This window comes from Sesamum indicum, linkage group LG1, assembly GCF_026168435.1.
Source record: "Sesamum indicum cultivar Baizhima isolate 11 linkage group LG1, ASM2616843v1, whole genome shotgun sequence".
NCBI classification, from domain to species: domain Eukaryota; kingdom Viridiplantae; phylum Streptophyta; class Magnoliopsida; order Lamiales; family Pedaliaceae; genus Sesamum; species Sesamum indicum.
Window position 1 is genome coordinate 22,445,030 of NC_142657.1, and position 22,102 is coordinate 22,467,131.

The 22,102-nt window shown below is 39.7% G+C and overlaps 4 protein-coding genes across 7 annotated transcripts; 2 read left to right on the forward strand and 2 right to left on the reverse strand.

The window, feature by feature from the left end:
• The first annotated feature begins 12 nt into the window (after window positions 1-12).
• On the forward strand, window positions 13-4,082 carry SBTI1.1 (subtilase family protein). The gene is made up of 2 exons (XM_011092948.3): window positions 13-629; window positions 832-4,082. Exons 1-2 carry the CDS (start codon window positions 620-622, stop codon window positions 3,147-3,149), a joined length of 2,328 nt encoding a protein of 775 aa, XP_011091250.1. The 5' UTR covers window positions 13-619; the 3' UTR covers window positions 3,150-4,082.
• Window positions 3,883-11,981, forward strand: LOC105171745 (phospholipase D gamma 1). Of its 4 annotated transcripts, none has more exons than XM_011092982.3 (12): window positions 3,883-4,081; window positions 4,179-4,214; window positions 4,417-6,192; window positions 6,819-6,935; window positions 8,800-8,994; window positions 9,444-9,692; window positions 9,924-9,992; window positions 10,075-10,222; window positions 10,511-10,659; window positions 10,852-11,022; window positions 11,180-11,377; window positions 11,521-11,981. In XM_011092982.3, the coding sequence occupies exons 3-12, from the start codon at window positions 4,450-4,452 to the stop codon at window positions 11,812-11,814; spliced, it is 3,333 nt and encodes a 1,110-aa protein (XP_011091284.2). In that variant the 5' UTR covers window positions 3,883-4,081; window positions 4,179-4,214; window positions 4,417-4,449; the 3' UTR covers window positions 11,815-11,981. The 4 variants fall into 4 exon arrangements, with proteins under 4 accessions (XP_011091284.2, XP_088736847.1, XP_011091276.2 ...); XM_088880721.1 differs by having other exon boundaries at window positions 3,884-4,081; window positions 4,304-6,192; XM_011092974.3 differs by having other exon boundaries at window positions 3,884-4,081; window positions 4,316-6,192.
• A 1,675-nt stretch (window positions 11,982-13,656) lies between these two features.
• LOC105171768 (transcription factor TCP9) lies at window positions 13,657-15,443 on the reverse strand. The gene has a single exon (XM_011092995.3). It carries the CDS (start codon window positions 15,296-15,298, stop codon window positions 14,207-14,209), a length of 1,092 nt encoding a protein of 363 aa, XP_011091297.1. The 5' UTR covers window positions 15,299-15,443; the 3' UTR covers window positions 13,657-14,206.
• A 2,320-nt stretch (window positions 15,444-17,763) lies between these two features.
• SSE1 (shrunken seed protein (SSE1)) lies at window positions 17,764-21,897 on the reverse strand. The gene is made up of 8 exons (XM_011093008.3): window positions 21,483-21,897; window positions 20,367-20,424; window positions 19,527-19,743; window positions 19,121-19,422; window positions 18,763-19,025; window positions 18,434-18,501; window positions 18,248-18,309; window positions 17,764-18,001 (listed from the first exon to the last, which is right to left on the reverse strand). The coding sequence occupies exons 1-8, from the start codon at window positions 21,549-21,551 to the stop codon at window positions 17,940-17,942; spliced, it is 1,101 nt and encodes a 366-aa protein (XP_011091310.1). The 5' UTR covers window positions 21,552-21,897; the 3' UTR covers window positions 17,764-17,939.
• Window positions 21,898-22,102: the final 205 nt, after the last annotated feature.

Here is a 22,102-nt window from a genome sequence, read left to right on the forward strand (position 1 = left end):
GTGAGGTGAGTCATTGTATCAGATGGTCCATCATCACTCACTGCGAAAGCTGATAAAAAGAGACGATAACAATCGAGACTATTGCTTTTAACCCCTCAAACCACTGTCATTTATTGGCTACTTTTAGCACGGAAACGTTGGTACATGCCTTTAACTCGAAGCAACTGGAATATGATGATGACTGGTCCATATGGCCACTAGTGAATGAAGCCACTACTGATTATGATGGCTTAGGGGCATCGATCGTTTGTAATTATCTTAACATTTAGCGCGCTATATGCCGTATCTATAAGGTTCTTGCTTCATTTGCTCATTCGCAGGTTCTCATACGAACTTTCACTATAAGATGAGGAAATACAAAAGGAGTCAAATGGCATTCTGAGCTATCCTTTATTCTAGGATCAAGATAGGTTTAGTGCCAAAATCTTTTTATGAACTTGCATGCCTATAGTTCCCGTCTTTTGGGACTTTAGCACTTTGACAAAAGATCTTGGGAAAGTACTGTTTCACCAGTGTGATTTGGATTCAAGTGTCTGCTCTGACGCAATGGTAGCCCAATTGTTCACTTGACTACATTTGGTTTGTGCAGAATCTGTGATAGTTCAAGTTAGTTTTCAGCATGATGACAGGTATCGACTCTTAGATTTGACATAATTGCATGCAAGTTGATTTGCTCGTCTGACATGCATCCTTTTATAGAGTTGCTTCAGGAAACATTACTCAAATTTCTTGAACATGCCATGCTCAACGTTTCTGCTTATTACTTTGTAGCTAAAACTATCAGTACCAGTAATTTCTCTATTCGTGATTTTGTGCTGCTGCTTCTTTCAGGAGCAACATTGATAGTAATAGTCTTCCTAGTTTCCAGCCTCAAGGTTTTAAGTTCATTTGCTGGCATAGACTCAGAAACATATGTGGTTCACATGGACAAGACCAAGATCAAAGCTTTAGATGTCTCTCTTGGAACATCAAAAAGATGGTATGAGGCCATCATTGAATCTATTGCAGTGTCCTCAGCAGGTGCAAATGAAGAGATAGATCAGCCAGCAGCATTTCCTGAACTTCTTTATGTTTATGAAAATGTTCTTTCAGGTTTTTCTGCAAAGCTCTCCAAGAAACATCTTGAATCTCTAAGAAAAGTCGATGGCTTTCTCGCTGCCACAACTGATGAATTACTTATCCTCCATACAACTCATTCGCCTCATTTTCTTGGCCTGCAAGAGGGAAAGGCGTTGTGGGCTCCTCAAAATCTGGATTCAGATGTGATCATCGGTGTTGTGGATACTGGAATATGGCCTGAACACCCCAGTTTCAGTGGCTCAGGTGTATCACGGGTGCCTTCTCGTTGGAAAGGAAAATGTGAGGCTGGCACGAAATTCTCAGCTTCAAAATGTAACCATAAGCTCATAGGTGCCGGAGCCTTCTTCAAAGGGTATGAGGCTATTGCTGGAAGAATAAACGAGACATTAGATTACAGATCACCTCGTGATTCTCAAGGACATGGAACGCATACTGCTTCGACTGCAGGTGGTAATCTTGTAGAGGGTGCAAGTTTTTTAGGTCTGGCTAAAGGACCAGCCGCTGGAATGAGGTATACAGCAAGAATTGCAGCATACAAAGCTTGCTACCAATTAGGATGTGCAAGTTCTGATATATTAGCTGCCATAGAACAAGGAGTCAATGATGGGGTGGACGTGCTTTCACTTTCCTTAGGAGGCGCCTCAAAACCATATTACAATGACAACTTGGCTATTGCATCATTTGGTGCAATCCAAAATGGAGTTTTCGTCTCGTTTTCAGCTGGCAATTCAGGTCCTCGAGACTCCACAGTTAGCAATGTTGCACCGTGGATCATGACAGTTGCAGCTAGCTACATGGACCGTGGTTTTTCGACCAAAGTCCAACTTGGTGACAGGCGGGTTTTCTCAGGAGCCTCCCTGTATTCAGGCAAGCCCACAAAATCATTGCCATTGGTATATGGTGAAACTGCAGGCAGAGGAGCGGCTAAATTTTGCTCCAGCAGCTCCCTCTCTCCAAGACTAGTTAAAGGAAAGATTGTCATTTGTGACAGAGGAATAAATGGCAGAGTTGCAAAAGGAGAGGAAGTTAAAATGGCAGGGGGAGCAGGGATGATACTGGCAAATGATGAAAATCAAGGCGAGGAACTCTTGGCTGATCCACACATCTTTCCTGCTACATCATTGGGAGCTGTAGCAGCCAATGCTGTCAAGATGTATTCAAACTTCTCAAGCAATGCAACTGCTACAATCGAGTTTAAAGGAACTGTTTACAGCAACCCGGCTCCTGTTATGGCTGCATTTTCCTCACGGGGACCTAGCGTGATTGGACCCGATATCATCAAGCCAGATATAACTGCACCAGGAGTGAATATTTTAGCAGCATGGCCACCAAATATTAGTCCATCAGAGCTCAAAAGTGACAGAAGAAGAGTTCGATTCAACATTGTTTCAGGCACATCTATGTCGTGTCCACATATTAGTGGCCTAGCTGCACTTCTCAAATCCTTGCACAAAGATTGGTCGCCAGCAGCAATCAAATCAGCCTTAATGACAACGGCTTATACCCACGACTCTCATAATTCTCCAATATTTGATGCCGCTTCCACAAACTCAAAAATTGCCACCCCATTTGCATTTGGTTCTGGCCACGTTGATCCTGAGAAGGCTTCTGATCCTGGCCTAATCTATGACATCTCAACAGAAGATTACCTTTCCTACTTGTGTAGCCTAAACTACAACTCTTCACAAATGGCCCTCTTTGCTGGGGGGAACTTCACTTGCTCCCCCGGCTCTGATCTTCAATCCAGTGACTTAAACTATCCTTCTTTTGCAGTACTTCTGAGCAGCAATGCTCGGAACATTACAGTAACATACAAGAGAACAGTCACAAATGTTGGAACTCCTGTGAGCACTTATGCGGTGAAAGTGACTGAACCCGAAGGTGTATCCATCATTGTTGAGCCTAAAGTTCTGAAGTTTCGTAAGTTGGGGGAAAAACTGAGTTACAGAGTGCGTTTTACGTCAATAGCTGAAGGTACTGCATCAGCTAACTTCTCATTTGGGACTCTAGTGTGGGCTTCCAAGAAGTATTCTGTCAGGAGTCCTATTGCAGTCACCTGGTTGCAATAATTAGAGCATGACTATCCTACTCTGAACTAGAACTTCTCAAGCTAAGCCCACATATCTTCTGTACTCTTATCTTTCTCAAGATTTGAAGAATGTTGTGGTATTTCTCTGCGAATGTAGCAGTATGAATGGACTACTATTATTTCAAACTTTCAGAGCAACCTACTTCACCAACCAAGAATCAAGTGATAATCTCAGCTTGTGCAAATTAATTGGAGAAGCTGTCGATATAAAAAGTAAAAAAACCTTCTTAGGTAATATAGACGCAAAATGATTGGCCTTATTTGGGTCAAAGAATTTATATCTTATTTCCATCAGAACCTTCTCTTTTGGTATCTCCAAAAGTAATTGAACTTTTCTTCAAGCAATTGCTAAAGGGCTTTTAGTAATATACCTACTTATACCCAAATTAGCTCAACTTGGCCCATCAAGAATAAAATATACTCTCCAGATCCTCCTGCAGTCCTGCTAATAATGCAGTAAAACGACTTTTCGAGAAAGTTATGACTGAAATTTTGAAGCTTTTTCCTTTTCTTGCTCTAATGATTCATTCAAAGTTGGAAAGACTGACCCATAAATCAAGAAGAAAACCAGAAAATGAAATAACGCGTTTCTGGGTTGGGCTGGCCACTAGCCAATAGCGTAGCTCCACGTACATTACGACTCGTGGGTGTAAGTAGGTAACTGCAACTGCCTGCATTTGTCCAACCTATATCTCTCCGAATCATCAAGGTGTTCAATCTGTAACCTAAAGCAACCGGTAAAAAGTTGACTTTTTTCTTGAAAATTTCTACCCAAGAAAAAGATTTTGGTTTATGGTCAGGTATTATTGCACATTAAGCGTTATACAATTCACCTGGTTCAATATTCTTGTTTTCCTCCTTCTGGGCTCCAGAATATCGGTGAATTTACTGAAAGAATTCAAAAATTATAAGGTACTCATCTTCCCTCTTTGTCTCTCTCTTGCTTGATCAGCTTTTTTCAGGATCCCAGCTCAACTGGATCGATGATTTTCATGTTCTTGAATTGTAGGAAGAAATTGAAAGACCCAGTTGATAATTTTTCTTGGTAAATTCTCTCGTCTCTAAAGATTTCATCTTTTTTTCCGCCAGAAGCCCGTTAAATTTCCGTTTATCTGGATCACTTGTTGGTTTTAGTTGTTAATTCAGGCGAGGAAAAATCATTCTTGATTCAGAAAGAAAGGCCATTTTGATAAATGCTGTCTGTTGAGTTTTTCAATGACAAGATTTTGATCTCTATGCATGTATAGTAGAATCAGAGGTTAGAACAATTTGGTCCGCGAATGGACAACAACAATAGTTACCCTTCATCTCCATTCCCCTACAATCCTGGCTATGGCTACACACATGGTCCAGCACCTCCAAATCAATACCCACGACCTGCTCTTCATCCTTCGGGTTCGGGTTCATATGTCTATCCACAGCATTCTCATCATGGAGCCCCATATACCCTTTCACATACAGGGCCACTGGATTATCGATATCAAGGTCCTTCAACATCACTGGCACCCACATTTGCACCCGCCCAGACATCAGAGTATAATTCCGACCCTTATCAACTTGGTGTATACCCGGCTGCTCCTCCTCCACAACCTGGTCTTCAACCATTTGGTAGTTTCCAATATGGTTCATATCATCACCTCCAACGTCTAGAATCTGGGAGATTGCAGCCTCCGGATGTTCAATCTGGAATTCCTTCTAGGCTCAGCTGTGATTACCCCAGTCATCACCGGCACCAAAGTAGTTCATTGTCTGGGGGGGATTCAATAGCAAAGGCTGACAATCTAGATGCTAGTTCCCCCATTTACCCTCCGGTTTATCCTCCTATTGATAATCAATTGGGAAATATGCATTTGGCTGATGATCAGAACCAGTCATCTGTGCCAGCTTCCCCTCCAGCCCCTGCATCTTCATCTGCATCGCCATCCAGTCCCCCTCAAAAATATCACTCGGGACCCTTGCCAAGGACTAATAAACATAGTGGTTCTGGGGCTATATATGGGCAGCGTATTTGCTCCTTTTCAGGCTGGGAGACATCTCCTACTGTCAAGGCAGAGCGCCCTTCTCCCATAGCCTCACCTATTGCCCGACGTCCCAAATTTCCATATGGTGGGACAGGGATGCAGCTCGTGGAAGTTTCGTCGTCTAAAACGTCTTTGAGGGTTTTGCTCTTACATGGGGACTTGGATATTTGGGTATATGAAGCAAAAAACCTTCCAAACATGGATATGTTCCACAAAAGAATAGGGGATATGTTTAACAGATTGCCTGGTAATATGAGCAGCAAAATTGAAGGACAAATAAACCGTAAGATTACAAGTGATCCCTATGTCTCCATAACAATAACAGGTGCCACTCTTGGAAGGACTTTCGTTATTAGCAATGATGAAAATCCTGTTTGGATGCAAAATTTTATAGTTCCAGTAGCTCATTATGCTGCAGAAGTGAACTTTGTGGTGAAGGATAACGATATTGTAGGGTCGCAGCATATAGGAACCGTGTCAGTTCCACTTGAACATATATATGGAGGAGGGAAAATTCAGGGATTTTTTCCAATTCTTAATGCTAGTGGCAAGCCTTGCAAAGTTGGAGCTGTTTTGAGTCTATCGATACAATATAATCCAATAGAGCAACTGAGCATTTACCATCATGGAATTGGTGCTGGCCCTCATTATCCAGGAGTTCCTGGGACATATTTTCCACTTAGAAGAGGTGGGACGGTTACTCTCTATCAAGATGCTCATGTCCCTGATGGATGCCTCCCAAATTTGAGGCTTGACAATGGGACACAATATATGCATGGGAAATGTTGGCGTGACATCTTTGACGCAATACGCCGTGCTCGACGCTTGATCTACATTACTGGATGGTCAGTGTGGCATAAAGTTAGACTTGTTAGGGATGATAATTCCATCTCTGAGTATACTTTGGGTGAAGTTCTGAAGTCAAAATCACAGGAAGGAGTGAGAGTGCTGCTTCTTATATGGGATGACCCTACGTCAAGAAGCATACTGGGGTACAAAACAGTAAGTGCTTGCATTATGTTAAACATTTTGATTACTGCAACTTGAACTAATATAATCAATATAATCTCAGAATGTGATTGACTTCTGTTCTGTTGGTTAACATTTGTAAGCATGGTACCACAGGGCAGGTAGTCATCCATCTTTATTTAGCCTCAATGACCTTGCTGCTCTTCTAATGCGAAAACAAAAATTAGAGACGCCTAAGAAAGTTTGTGGTATCAGATTAACAAGTATGCATGAAACCTCCTTCCCCATCTTGTTTTACAGACAGATGTTTTTGGGGAGAAATTTAAGTTTCTACCATTTTTCTAAATGGAGAGAGTTAGGTGATTGTGATAAAATTGACTTCCAAGCTTATCAGCGAAAGTTTTGCCATTTTTGGCATGTTTTCCAGTTCTATGAGTGAAGAGAATTGATGGATCACATTGGATTTTTGATCTCCTAAATGCTGATTAAATTTTTATTTTTCATGTGTAGTTTCTGTTAGGAGCTTTAGAGTCTAATATCCATTAAATGCTGGGTCCTAAAGAACTTTCTTTTACAGTTTCTGATTCTCCGATTGAGTAAATTGGTCTCTTTTCTCTTTTTCCTAAGCAGTCCATGATTGTAAATTTATACATGTTCAGGATGGAGTCATGCAAACTCATGATGAAGAAACTCGTCGTTTTTTCAAAAATTCTTCTGTTCAAGTTTTGCTTTGTCCTCGAGTGGCTGGAAAGCGTCACAGCTGGGTGAAGCAGAGGGTATGGTTTCAGATGAATCGTTTTACCTTTCTTTCTCTTAGTTCAGGATGTTTATATCATGTACATGCCAGAAGGACTAAACTTTGTTGCTACCCTTCATTAACATTTTTGTTTCTACAAAATCGAGCATGTGATGATTGCACAGATTCTTCATATTGCATATCTATGACTAATGATACATGTGCATGTTCTTTGAATGTGTAGTGGTGCTCAATGAACGTTAGCTCCTATATCTCTGGTGTGCTGCTGAAGGATGATGAGTTCTAAAGAAGCATTTTGAGCTGCTACCTCTAGAATTAAAACCTTTCTCATGTCTTATGTAATGGCTGTTACATCTTAGAATGTATAAGGTTGGAAAGTGGCAGAAGTCAACCTTAACCTGGTGTAGGGAGGGGGGTGGCTGAAGCAATGTCTTCTAAGAAGATGTCAAAATGTAAATATCAATTGTCTGATTCTTTTTATAAGTACATACATGAAACTGGAAGTCCTAAAAGGATTTCACCAGAATAAAGTTCCATCAAGGGAATAAACGAAATAAGTGGAGACATTCTTTACAAGTGATGCAAGAGAAGCAATAATGTTAATGTCTAATGAATAGCATTGTATAGTTTAGACTTTAGACGAATTCCAGGTATAACTCGACTAATATTGAACTTTTACCTATTTAAGTAATGGGTGTAATGCTTAATTAGTGGCTATTAGCAGATAAAGAGTGGGAAAAATGTTGACTTACAAACAAAAAGTAATAACACTTCTCCTTTTGTTTAGCTTATTCTTACTTATCTAGACTTTGGGGGATTACTTGTTTTCACTCAATATTCAAGAAATTACAACTCTGCAACTTGGGTGCATAGGATGGAGTAGATCTTGGAAAGGTAGAAAATGGATGCCTTTATGTCAAAATTTGTTGGACCACGCATGGGTTGTGTCCTACCTGAAAGCGACTGCTCATGTTGAACTTCAAATGTTGTTGAAGTCACATGCTGACAACAGGAGGAGTCTACTATTATTGGGATTGGTTGACACGAACATATAAGTCATGTTAAACTGTTGAATAACAAGCCTTCCGTTTTCTATTTCGATTTATAGTATAGAAAATTTGTGTGCTTGGGAGTCCCTGATAATTAAATAAACCAAGATTTTACCATGCCTGCAATTTTAGAGAGACGCGAAAGTCAGGGGTTCTAGCAACATCTCGTGAAGCTTGTGTTTTCAATATAAGAAGCAAATATTAGTCGTCATCTGTGTCTCATGTTAAAAGTTGAGTCCTAGATTGGTTTTGCAGTTAGTCTAACTTAGAGTATTCTGCTCTGTTGCTTGTGGGTTCTTATGTATAAGTTTTACCACATTCCTTCTATGAGCTTTAGATTACGCTTGAGTTGAGTTGGATAGTTCTGATCATTGGAAAAGTGATCTTATTGCAATGCGGCCTCGTTACTCTTTGCTAGAGAATTTTGATTTCACATGTTCAGAACACATGATGTTGATCTACATTTACTACTTTTACCTAATAGTACTTAGCTTAACTTCTCGGCGAGGGCAGCATTTCGAGCAATTAATGTTATTAGATGACATCTGGTCAGCAAGAAGCAGTTTCATCCAAATTTTGTACATTGCTTTACGTCATTAACAACAAGCTCTTTACATGGCACAGTGAGAGCACCATTATCCTGGAAAGCATAAACGGTCACTATGTTGTTTAGCTTAAATCGCTGTTTTATTGAACTGAGATATGCTGATTACCTTTTAAAAGTTGCTGGTTTGCTCTTGAGTTGTGCTTGTTACATCAGCTTTTTAATGTTGGGGTCATTGTCTAAATTGACAATAAAACTTGGTGATTAATGTCTTATAATTTCATGATTAGGAAGTTGAAGTCATTTATACACACCATCAGAAAACTGTTATAGTTGATGCTGATGCTGGAAATAACAGAAGAAAAATAATTGCTTTTCTAGGAGGACTGGACATGTGTGATGGACGATATGATACTCCTCGGCATTCACTATTTGGAACGCTGCAAACTTTCCACTCAGATGACTATCACAATCCAACTTATACGGTAAATCTTTTCCTTCTATCTCCAGTGCATGTTATTTTATGCAAGTACTCAATTGCTGTCAAGTTAAAAATTTTAACTTAGTTGGCCACCAGCGCTGACCTCAGGAAACAGAATATGGTTCCACGTGCATGGTGGACCAGAGACGATAAGAATTTAATATGTCACTATTTTTTTCTTACTACTGGCTGTGTAGTGCACTAATTATCAAGCATCTCTTATCTATTCTCTAAATAGACAAATAACAAGGAAATACTCCTCATTTCTTTAGTTTAGGGATAATCTGAGCCATGCCAATTCTTCATTATCTACAGACCCTGATGTAGCATCAAACAGACATGTTTGTTTTCTGTTTAATTTGATGAAAATGCGCCCTAGCAAGAGAGACCAGTTTGTGGTTGTAAACAGTGTTGCCTTTGTCTATTTCTTGATTGAAGTCAATACCTGAACAGGGAAATGTTACTGGTTGTCCACGAGAACCGTGGCATGACTTGCATTGTAAAATTGATGGGCCTGCAGCATATGATGTTCTAACTAACTTTGAGGAGCGATGGCTGAAGGCAGCGAAGCCCCATGGAATTAAAAAACTGAAGATTTCATATGATGATGCATTGCTCCGAATAGAAAGGATGCCTGAAATATTGGGAATGGCTGATGCTCCTTGTGTACGTGATGACGATCCTGAGGGTTGGCATGTGCAGGTAAACTGGTCCCATCGAGCTTTAGGATCCGTTTGGTCCTTGGATTTTAATCAGGAAAGGACTACGAAAAATATGTTTCCTCAACAAATGACTGTACTTGTTTGCTTTATGTTTGATGCCCTTTTTCCTTCTCCTCACCAAAATCCAAGGTCCAAACATAGCATTATAGATCGCAAAATTACATCAGCTTTATGAAAATGGACTTGATTTCTTCTTCTGTACATCATTCAGGTGTTTCGTTCTATTGATTCAAATTCTGTGAAAGGCTTCCCAAAGAATCCTAGGGACGCTACAAAGCGGGTGAGCTGAAAACTGGATTCTTTGCAATCAAATCTTTTGGTTAAGAGTACCTTTCCATAAAGATTATTGTTATATTGGACAGAACTTGGTGTGCGGGAAGAACGTTCTTATAGATATGAGTATACATACGGCATACGTTAAGGCGATCCGTGCTGCCCAACATTTCATATATATTGAGAATCAATACTTCATCGGGTCCTCATATAACTGGAATCAATACAGGGACATTGGTAAGAGCAGTATTTCTCATTTCATAGTATAATTCCCTCCCATCCGGAATTGGTTCGTTATAATAGTGGAGATTAAGAGCTTGAACTCTCAAGCTACACTTGGCTTCATGTTCAAAATCTTTCAAGATATCTTGTGGCCCAATGTTTTGCAAATTACGTCTCCCTGCATTTTCTTGATTTCACTATCATTTGTAGCAATATTACTATTGAAAAAGTTGTGGTGCCTGGCCTTCATGTTCTCAAGGTTCCTCGACCATGCACACTGAAAGCCACGTGATTCCTTTGCAGGTGCTAATAACTTGATTCCCATAGAAATTGCGTTAAAAATTGCCGAAAAAATTAGAGCGCATCAGAGGTTTGCAGCTTATATTGTCATCCCAATGTGGCCTGAAGGTAATCCAACCGGAGCTCCTACACAAAGGATTCTATTTTGGCAGGTGTGTACTGATCTAACATCGAAGGCCCATATACATAATTTCTGCTGTATGAATTCTGTAACATATGCTTGAACGAAGAGGAGAAATTGGGACTATATAGTATTAAATGAATGGTGATATGCTATTTGTATCGATCTCTGCTTTTCTTAGAGTTGCATTTAGAGTTTGCATTAATGGTTAGCTCTTTTGCAGCATAAAACAATGCAAATGATGTATGAACTTATTTACAAAGCTCTAGTGGAGGTTGGCCTTGAGGATGCCTACTCACCGCAAGACTATTTGAATTTTTACTGCCTTGGCAACCGTGAGGCACCCGATGCAAGCGCTCCATCTGAGAATCAGGCCGCAGCAAACACTCCTCAGGTATTCCATCCTTATATTTTAGGGTTATTTACACTTCACTGTTTACACGTGTCCTCTCTCATTGTGGTTTGCACGAAAAATACTCACGTTAGTAAAAATCATACAAAATTTAGTGTCTATTTTAGACAAGATTTTTCATGCTCGTTTTGTATTTCAGGGACTCAGCCGGAAAAACCGCAGATTCATGATTTACGTTCATTCTAAAGGCATGATCGTGGACGATGAGTATGTAATAATCGGGTCGGCAAACATTAATCAACGTTCCATGGAGGGTACTAGAGACACAGAGATCGCAATGGGAGCCTATCAACCTCACCATACCTGGGCAAGAAAGTTATCCGGTCCACAAGGACAGGTAACTAAATTCTTGTGCTTTTTAATAATTAATGGCCGCAAATGAGAAAATAATACAGGAAGAATACAATCCAGCACACTCGAAACAAGAGAATAAAGACACTTGCGGAGTCTAAAACTTGGTACCTTGTCGTTTTTGTATAGATATACGGGTATAGGATGTCGCTATGGGCCGAGCATCTTGGATTCTTGGAGGAATGCTTTACTAGACCGGAGTCCCTAGAGTGTGCAAGACGAGTTAGATCACTGGGGGAGGCTAACTGGGAACAGTTTGCATCCAATGAGGTAACAGAAATGAGGGGACACCTTCTCAAATACCCGGTCGAGGTTGATCGAAAGGGCAAAGTGAAGCCGCTACCAGGATATGAAACCTTCCCTGATGTCGGAGGAAACATAATTGGATCATTCCTCGCCATACACGAAAACCTGACTATCTAACTCCTCTGTTGCTCTGAACCACATTTAGAGACACTGTTATAAACTGGAGTTGGCAATTTTGAATCTTGAACTTGTAATGCAGTGTGAAACCTTCCGGCTGTTGGTTTTGTATATTTCTGGGAGCAAACAAGTACGCGAAGCGATGATCATACTACCATTGTGAAGAATTTTAGGCGTACGTTGTAAACTTGGAGTCGGGTGTGTATATGTCCCCTCTTCTTTAAAGTTAAAATTCAAGATCCAAACACAACAACGTAAGTATCCGAGTAATAGTTTTAAGGGCGAGAAAGTCCTGAGAATGCAACTTTTTCATTAACAGGAAAAAAAACAATTCTTGGAGCACTTGCAACTTTCTTGGAGTCAGTCATATGATGCAATATTATGAAGTAGTTCATACCAAAATGGTACAAATTCAGACATATTTTTCTCATGTTACACAGTTCAATTGAGGATAAGTGGAGAAGTATTTATTTAGTTTCTGGAGCCAAACATGACAGATAAAAATTAAGTAGTGTAAGTGGGTAATGGCAGAGTGGAACTGGAAATGGACCCACTGCACTGAGAGTGGACCTCGTTTTTCACGGGCTTTTTCTAAACAATGGGACCAGAGAGAGAGACCACTGCAATAACAAAAAAAGTAGACTTCATTTCTCAATTCAATTATCTTTACTCATTTGGTGGGCCTTTTACTACCTATTCATTGCATTTAACCACCCCCCTCCCCCCAGGAAAAATATATATATAGTCCTTACACAATGTTTTGCAGCAAACATGAGTCGAGCTTAAGTAGTTTAATTTTGTTTTAAGTTTTCATAATTACAACATTTATCGACTATGGAGTACGAAAAATTTCAAATATGATGGTTTTATTCATTAATTTTGAATCGTAAAATAATTTAATTTATTTTTCAAGTCGCGACCATATTTATTTACTTAGGTGTTGTAGTGAAGCCCATGGTTTTAGCATTACCAAGATGAGTTGTTTGGTAGATTAAATGGGGGTGGGGTCCATATCTAATATGAAATATTGATGACTTGGAAACACAACAAGAACAAGAACAAGAACCTCATCAACCTCTCCCCCAACCTTTAATTTGTGGACCACCTACCTAAGAGTGGTCCTCAATTTCCACCCCAATTATGGACCCATGCTCCATTCACCATGCCCCCACACTCTTTCTTTCCACCTACATTTACACATCAAACCCTCCTTGAATTTAAAACTGTGAAATTTGTCCCAAAATCTTAATATAAAGGGTACTTTTAGTTTGAATCAAATTCAATTAAATTAAAAAAATAAAATAAAATAATTATGTAGTAAATACAATATTACTTTGTATGTAATTGTTGTACAGTTACATATGAAAAGGTATGATTTTTAGTAAATCTTTTTATGAAATTATTATGTTAATAGGAAACATTTTTTTGTTCAAATTAGTTAATTTGAATTGTTGAACCGGAACCCTAATCTTAAAAAAATTCTTGAGTATTGTAAAGCAAATTTTAAGTTTTTGAATGAGGGACAAAATATTTGGATAAGAATGAGTGAAATTTGAAAATCTTTAAAATACATGTTACTCTATTTTGCATGTTATTTCTCCCCACATACCTTCTTTGTTTCCTTACTATATATCTAGGGTTTAAGCACACAAATTGTTCCAAACTATGTTGGACAAAACTTGGGACACTTTCTTCATCAAAATACATCTCTATTACTTAATAGTAGTTATACGTCTGAACTAATACGGTTAGTGTTGATAATTGATATCTAAATTCATTATGGTTCTTACAATTAAGATTAATGATGTAATTAAATTTTCCAAGGGGAGAAAAGGAAAACGGTTAATGATAAACAAGCTCCACTATTTATTTAAGATTAAAGATTATGAGTAGTTACATCACCTAATCCCCAAAAAAAAAATGAAAAAGAAAAGAAGAAATGGAATTATGGTTGAAGGGGTTGCTTGACCATAACTATGCGAGGAGATTGAGATTATGAGACTAAGAAAGAAATGAAGGTAAGAAGTGGAGCAGCAAACGCGTTGAAGAGGCCCACCAATGTCAGAAGCCCATTGCCGGCCACGTCCCCCCACTCTCCCTTCTGCTCCACCAAAGCTAGGCCCATATACGGGACCACCCCGGCGGCCGCCCAGCAAGGACGTTCTCCGCCTGCGGGTCCACCACCTCGGACACTGTGCCCCCACGTGGGCCCCTTCTCCCTTTTCTGCCTCCACTCTTGTGGACCCCTTCCGCCAACCTAAGCTGGAGGCCTTGCTTCCACTATCACACGTGCGCATCTTAGTCTCCAACACCACCGTCCTCCTTGAATCGGCGCTTCACGCTGTTGTTGACCTTCCATTGGAGTTCATTGTCAAGCTGGAAACCTCTCGTCTTAATTCTTGGCCGAACGAGTGGGCACAAATGGGAACTCCTTTTTCTCGTGAATCTCCCAGGAAACATCCCTCAGCATCTGCGTCTTGGTCGCCCCAGAACTGTTACTCGAACTCGGTAAATTCGGTTTCTCCGCTGAAACTCCTGCGCTCAAGCTCTGAAAAGTCTGCAGATTAATCTGGGCCACAGGTTGCGCGACGTTAACGCCGCCGCCGGAGGGTTGCATAGCAGCTACGAAAGCAGAAATAGGCCGCGCGGCGGCGGAAATGTTGACCACCGGGGCCAAGTTTAGAGCAGCGGCTGGCTGAACTGTTAGAACCTGTGCGGCCTGATTTGGTGGGATTATGAGGAAAGTTGGGGTTGATGAGTTTGAGTTTGATGCTACTGTCGGAATAGCCCACATGGCAGGGATTGGGATAACTGACATTAACGGGGCGGAAACTGAAGCGTTGTTGCACGATATAATTGCGGAATTATTAGCATTGGTGATGGCGAAATTATTAGTAGCGTTTGATGCGGGGTAGCCGGTGGTGTTTACATCAATGAATTCGCTGCTAGAGGGACGCTTGCGTTTGCGATTAGTGGGATCGTCGGAGCCGCCTCCCGCGGCGGAAGAGGTGGTGGTTGGGATTTTCAAAGTGCCGTTGACCGACATGGCAATGGCGGGGACGGTGCCGGTCCCGGTAGCGGCGATGATGGCGGGCTCGGCTTGTTCCAACAGCCAACGGATGGTTTCCCCGTCAGACTTGTGTCCGAGCTCTCGGGTGAGCTGGAAGACCCTAGCGGCGCAGGTGGCGGGCATTCGGATTCTCCGGCCACGGCCCTCAACTTTGGTGTGGCGGTCTTTAGTTGAAGACCTTTTCATCTGGGGGTGAGGAAGTATTCCTGGTGGTTTATCCTCCCCCAAATCGGCGTCAGGTTCTTCAAGTTTGAGGGATATGGTGGTGGGTGGCGCCATGCGAAGAGGCTGCGCGGCCGTCGGCGTCCGGCGTGGATAATTAGGAGTAGAACCCTTGTTGTCTGTAGGGGGTGGGAGATTGAGTCCGGTTTCTTGATGATCTGCTGGAAAAGCTTGCGTGTGTGGGGAAGCCATGAAAATCAAATTATAAAGACTGAAAATTCAGAGAAACAAAACATAGAAATTAGAAGAAGGTGAAGGAAAGGGGAATCAGACGATCAGTTTAGTTTAGTTTAGATGGCAAAAAGAATGAACCCTGCCTGCAACCCTTAAATACTTATGACTTGTACGACTACTTGATGAGAGAGAAAGACAGTTAATTAGAGAGAGAGAGAGAGAGCGCGAGTATTGATGAGGAAATCTAACGGTTATTAGCCAACTATATCCATCAGCAAGACAATAGATGGGGTCCACGTGATGGTTTCATTATTATCAATTTTAATTATTTTCTTTATTAAAAAAAAAAAAAGAGAGGATATTCTTGGCAAAGGAAAGTCAGGTTGATTCGGATTTTTGTTGCAAAGATTAGAAGGGACAAAACAAACAATGCAGTGTCCCACTGTCACTGTGTACGTAGGACTCCCATTACAATTTACACTACTTACAAACTCACATACCTTCTACAACTTCTCTATCTCAATCTCTATTATATATTTAAATTTTAATTTAATGAGATAATGATGCAATTATCACATAATTAGTGTATTCTGAGAAAAAGAAAAAAGAAAAAGAGCATGTACAATGAATATTAATTATGTAATAACTGGTTTTCTAGATGAATTTTGATTGTCTGTAAATAATTCCACATCAAATTTAGAGGGCTGGTATAAAATATTGGGATAATTATATTTTTTTTAAATTTGATATAATTACATGTAAATTCTATATTATTTGAGAGATTATAATTAGTATTCTTAAAATTTGCTTTTGTCTAATAATCAAACTCTCTGTTGATTAAAATTCATTGAATTATTGTAACTAACAAAAACTTAAAATTGAAATTCATATCTAGTTACAATTTATTGACTATTATAACTCAAATTATTCTTGTACATTCCCACAAGGATAATTTAATTAAAAAAATTATTTAATTTATAATAAATTAATAAAAAAATATAATTTTTTATTAAATATTTTTTTGTTAACGAAAAAAACATAATTTTTTACAAGGATCTCCTAGAAAATGCAAAAGAGGGTTTTGTCCATGGAAATTTTGACACATCTCCATTGCGTACGAATGTGGGCCACAAGGACAAGGTGGTCTCGTCATCGCTCAACTCATACACCATACGCACCCTATACATATGTAGATTGAATTAATCCAGCTTTAATACCCCCCACCCCCCCCCCCCCGCCCACCCATACTATTAAATTCCAATCCCTGCTTATGCTTAGGGCTGGGGCTGGGGGGGGCACCACTCTAGGAGATGGGGGTCGGACGCCTCCCCGGCTGTATTTTGTGGTGGTGGCTGCCCCTATATAGAAACGCATAGTAGTAAAAGCATTTTTGGAGAAAGGCCCACAAGAAGTGGGGCATGAGACGCCATTCAGCCCACTTGCTGTGGGCTGGTCCCCACATGGGGTTTGGTCTGGATAGGGACGCTTCCTATTGGGTGGGCCACTGAGGCCGAACCCGCTATGGCTGCCACCTCCGATCCTCTTTTATTATGCTATGGTGGGGTGTGCTCTATGCTATGCTCCCTTTTCATGTCTATATATTTCACTTGCCCCCCACCCCACCCATCTAAGTATCCAACCTACCTAAGATTAGAACATACCAAATTACATCCTATTCCAAATTATATCAACCATTTTATAAATTTGGTCGGAGTTCATTTATCAATTGACAATCAATATATGTCGACCCCTGCTTCAACTATAATCTCTTTCCATGCTCGAGTGAGTGAGGCCCCATATATAAAAACATGTCAGCAAGTTCTGTTTCGATATTTTCTTTAATCGAGTTTGAAATTATTTTTAATATTTTCATTCCTAAGTCACGTGTATAAAAGATTGATGTGTCAGCAGTAGAGCGTAGTTTTTGATGGACAAGTATTCTGTATGGTGGGTATGTACGTATAGTTGGGGCCTGGGACTGAGACTAGAACTGGGGGGGCCATAAGGCTATATAGGGTGGGGTAGTACCGGATTTGTGGGTGCGGAGGGTTGGATTGGGTCCATTAGCCTAACAACACCCTCACCCACACACCCATTGGCCACAACTGCACTATATATATATATATATGTATATATATAATGAGGGGGTGGGGGGGGGGGGCTAATTAACTTCACCAGGGCCCAGGCCCTTTTTTCTGCCTAATATTTCAATCTTGACCTAAGTCATTTATTAAGAACCTATCCTTTTACTTTTATTTAAACAAGTAATAATGATATATATATATATACATGTATTCGGAACTTCGGAAATATTGATTATGGGAGTGGCGTTAAAAGAGAATAATATTGAAATAAAAAATTCAACAGGAGTAATAACGTTGAGGTTACTGACACCATGATTCAATTGGAGTATCATACATATCTTGACAACGTGATTTTCTGACACACAATTTGGAGTAATAACGTTGTTGGCATACATTACATGAACAGAACTATGCTTTTAACTGCGTATTATTGATGTGTCTGTTCATTACAACCTGAGCTCAAGTATTGATTGAATAACTGAAAGCTAAATGTTGCCATGTTTAACTAAAGAGAGGGGTTGTAGCACAACATTGAAGAAACTTTGAAAATCGGTAGAACCCATCAAGAATTTGTGTCATGAACCAGACATGTAGGTGTATCGAGTCTGCGCTCCAACAAGTAGTTCGACGAGTTTCTCTGCACAGAAAAGAAAAGATTTTAGTCAAGTTCCAATGAAAAAATCACACGCCGTGAGCCCCAAGTTGTCGTCTTCTAGCAATGGTGTCGCACTTGTCCTCACTTTACAGAAACTAGAAGAGACCCATTACACCCACGTATAAATCATTTTCACGTTTCCTCCCACGAGCACATAAGGGATATCACGAAAAGTATTCGTTACAGTGACATGATAAGAATAAATGTTTACACAACTGCAAAACTTACCAGTAAGAAGACCTATAATGGGCACCGGTTCTAGTAGCTTTTGTGTGGCGTCAAGTCTTTGCCTGAAGCATAGAACAAATGTTAACACACTGTTTCTTTTTTCTGCTGATCATACAGAAGGTGGAGCAGAAGAGGGAGAACAAGAGACAGAATGATAGAAATCTGCCATGAGAAAATATGGATTACCGGGTATACTTGGCGAAAAATGGATCTCTCATTAGGTAAAGTGCCCACAGCAGCTTCCGCCTTTTTAACTGCAGTATGCCCATATATGGAAAGAAATTTTAGCTTTAAATTGATATAAGAGGAATCTCAGTCGGGCAATCTGGTAAAAGTTATGGTCACACTGTATATGGGCAGAAAAATGATTAAACTTCATGAGAATAGAAGCGGAGTGTAGTTCTCTAGCAGGAAATAAAAAACAAAAAGGCACTTTAATAGGGGCAGACAGAGAGCCTAGAGAGTTTATAAAATAAGGGGAGACAAAACACATCCAGAAAACATGAATGTCTAACCTCATTCTTCTCAAGGTTGGAAAGATGGAAGTCCTTGCTATTGTGCCGCAAAGTTGTGAGAAAGGAAATAATTCCATTTCCAACGAGGTCTATGGCCAACGAAGTAAGCCAGGGAAACCATGATTGTGCACCATACTTTCTAATTAACAATACATATATAAGTGGTCTTAAGATAAACATCACCTCTCCCGTTAAACATAAGCCCCCAGGAATACCCTTCTCAGTCAAGAAAGTTGAGAGACTTGGTGTCCCCGCCACTGGTGCTGTGATGGCAGGAAAAGATAATTTAACAAACAAGTCTGGTTTATACTGAGCAATTGCGTGCCAAAATAAAATGTTTGACAAAGGAGAAAATTACTTGGAGGCTCCATTATCCCCTGCTGGTGCTGAACCCTGCGTAGCCATGTAGGCTCCGCAACTGTCCGCGCATTTTCACCAAATCTAGTTAAGGCAGACAATGCCCTCCCTTCAAGATTCCATGGATCTTGTCCAGGGTGATTCTTCAGAAAACCAGAAACCCCTTGCTGACCAGAATTTGATAATAACCCATTTCTGTGGGAATCAACATCATCAGAATTGCTTTTATCATTTATGCTCTCCCCACCATGTAAAAGCATTTTATAGCCGCTGTTGCGCAGAATTGCCAACCTAAGTAATACCCTGTAATTGGATCATCCACAGTTAATTTGTGGATACAGATTTTGGTTAGTTTTATGCAGAAAGTCACGGCATTTGGAAAGAGTTTAGATAATGTTACTATTTACTTGACAGATTCTGTTATGGCGATGAAGTTCCATTTCTTTTCTTCACCATAAAATTGCTGCGCCGCAACCTCAACAAGAGTTTCCAAGTCCTTAAGTAAAGTAATGCATAGTGAGAATGGTAAGGAAGAAGATTCAACGCGCCCTGTTTGCGGCTGTGTTGGAGTTGTATCGAGTATATGTTCATTGACGGTAGTGAAAATACCCAAAATTGATGTTACTGCAGGAAATTGCATGACATATATGATGGAAAATATCTTCATCAACAACAAAGGATAAAATGCTTCAAGGGATATAATTCTACATGATACACAGCATGGTTAAAAATGATTAGATATGTGAAAACAGGAAGTACCAATGGTTATAGGGAATCATGTTGTCTAATCTTCAAGCAATCATGACCACTAAGGTTTTAGTTGAACTAACATAATATCTCTTAATACAATGGATTCTGATTCAAATTATAGCGGGACTTCATAATATCCCAAACTGAAAGAATTTCTGACGTCAGGTTTTAGTGAAGATAGGCATGGAATTCTTATAAAGCTGAACATACAAGTTCATTTATAATCTATTTCACTTATTTTTCATTACTCAACTACTTTGAAAATTTCTTTCCAAATTGGTCCCTGTCCAAATGGGAAATAGTATGATATTCGGTTTACAATGCTTCTACTTTTCCTTTTCGCTTTCTTTCATTATATCTTGGGTCCAAAGAAGTGTTAGGGTTTATGAATGCGAGCTGAAAAGAGAAGAAAATATATTATAGAATGGAATAAAATTCATTTAGGTACATCTCATTAGTAACAAGAAGAAGCCATTGTTACCAAAATTCTACAAAACCTGCTTCTGGTCCAATTTCTGATTCTGAAAACCGCTCCGGGAGAAGCCATGTTAAACCCTGAACATACATTTTAAACAACATGGTAAGGTTGTGGCTTGCAAATCTCCACACAAGTCAACATCATTATATTCTAATGTTTCCACTTAACCCGAATGAATGAGAAAATCTGGAAAAGCTGCTAGAGAATATCCATCCCAGATGTTGAAGAAAAATTGCAACGACAGATACAGAAAATACTTTTTCAGATATAAATTGCAGATAAGTACCAAATTTGCCACCAATTACAGAAAACTTACAAATGGGGATTCAAGTTCTGACATACAATACCAGGTACTACTAACTTCATCTATAAGTAAAAACTCGATAACAGATAGACTTTTTCAGGCTCTATGTAATGCTTCTTATGAAAGTCCTCCACATTATCTTCATATCTAATTCAACAACAAGGCAAAACAACAAGTCTACTTGCTCATACAAACCTACGCCGATTGCAGTAGATTCATCACGACCAGAGAAGATTCAGTTCAAAAAAGTGGCAAGAGGAGGTAAGGCATGTTTCAGACGATGATTATGTATTCGCATATTGTATCCAACTTTCAGAGGAAACAGTCGGCTTCACCATGTACTGCTAAACCATATTATCTCATGTATATCACCATGCATCTTCAGCCATCTAACCACAGTGATACTAGAACTACCTATCAGACTATTGCATCATCACATCTCTGAAATGTCAGAACCCCTCAATACTAGTCCACTAGCATTCCAATTCCCCGGGCATTCAAGTTTCGCAACAATAAAAAAGAAAACTGGTCTTGTACAATCAATCTGCTTGACTAAATCCATAAATTAAATAATCACAGAATATATGCAAGTAATTACATTTGCGCCACGATCCAGAAGCACAGTTGCTTCCATAGACACCCAGAACTCTCATCGTACTGTAACTCTATTCTTACTACTCTGAAGTTTTTCCCCAAAACGAAAAACAAACAAAAAGAACGACGGATAAAATTCATCTATACCCCTGCTTAATTAGATATAACCACCACGAAAAGACAGATAGGAAAAAAAACAAAAACAAGAAAACGAAGAGCTTATCCGAGCAGGCTTACATTAGCTAAAGACTCGAGGGAATGCACATAGTCTCTGTTCCTCCGAACCCATCTCTTGTAAGCTTCCATGGGAAACAAAGTTTGAATCTTTACCAAAAACGAAGTACTCTTATATAATCCTTAAGCTTTGCCAGTTCAGTTTAATGGTAAAACAATTTGGAACCCTAAACTACTGGGCCACCATCCACCGCTTAATTGGAATCTTTTGCGATTCTGAAAGAAGCCCAGGTGAGGAAACAGGGAAAAGAGAGAACCCTTTTGGGGGTTTTATTTCTTGGGACGTGTGTGCGTGTGTATGTGACATATGCTTACAGGGATTGTTGCAGTAGAGGGAGGGATCAGGATGCGTCTTGAATGGATGAACAGATATTTAGTGGAAAGAGTTCTAATCAGACATGCCGTTTGTTGCATTGGGTATCTATAAAATATATATATATATATATATATAAAGAATTTTATTATTTTCGTTTTTCTTGTATAAGTACATCTTCCTTTTCTCTTTTTCTTTTATTGGGGATATTTGTCAATTTCTGATTTTGTGTTGTGAATTTAAATTCTCGAACTTGTAATAAATCTGTCGCTAGTTCAAATCCGATACTCTTTTTTCACCCACAATGGTT

Excerpts from the sequence above, each read along its gene's own strand:
- LOC105171768 (XM_011092995.3), bottom strand. The coding sequence starts at position 15,298 with ATGGCTTCCCCACACACGCAAGCTTTTCCAGCAGATCATCAAGAAACC.
- LOC105171745 (XM_011092982.3), top strand. The coding sequence starts at position 4,450 with ATGGACAACAACAATAGTTACCCTTCATCTCCATTCCCCTACAATCCT. Across the intron at positions 6,936-8,799 it reads ACAGCTGGGTGAAGCAGAGG|GAAGTTGAAGTCATTTATAC; the intron begins GTATGGTTTCAG and ends TTTCATGATTAG. Across the intron at positions 11,378-11,520 it reads TATCCGGTCCACAAGGACAG|ATATACGGGTATAGGATGTC; the intron begins GTAACTAAATTC and ends GTTTTTGTATAG.
- SSE1 (XM_011093008.3), bottom strand. The coding sequence starts at position 21,551 with ATGGAAGCTTACAAGAGATGGGTTCGGAGGAACAGAGACTATGTGCAT. Across the intron at positions 20,425-21,482 it reads CCCTCGAGTCTTTAGCTAAT|GGTTTAACATGGCTTCTCCC; the intron begins GTAAGCCTGCTC and ends ATGTATGTTCAG. Across the intron at positions 19,423-19,526 it reads GCCATAACAGAATCTGTCAA|GGTATTACTTAGGTTGGCAA; the intron begins GTAAATAGTAAC and ends ATCCAATTACAG.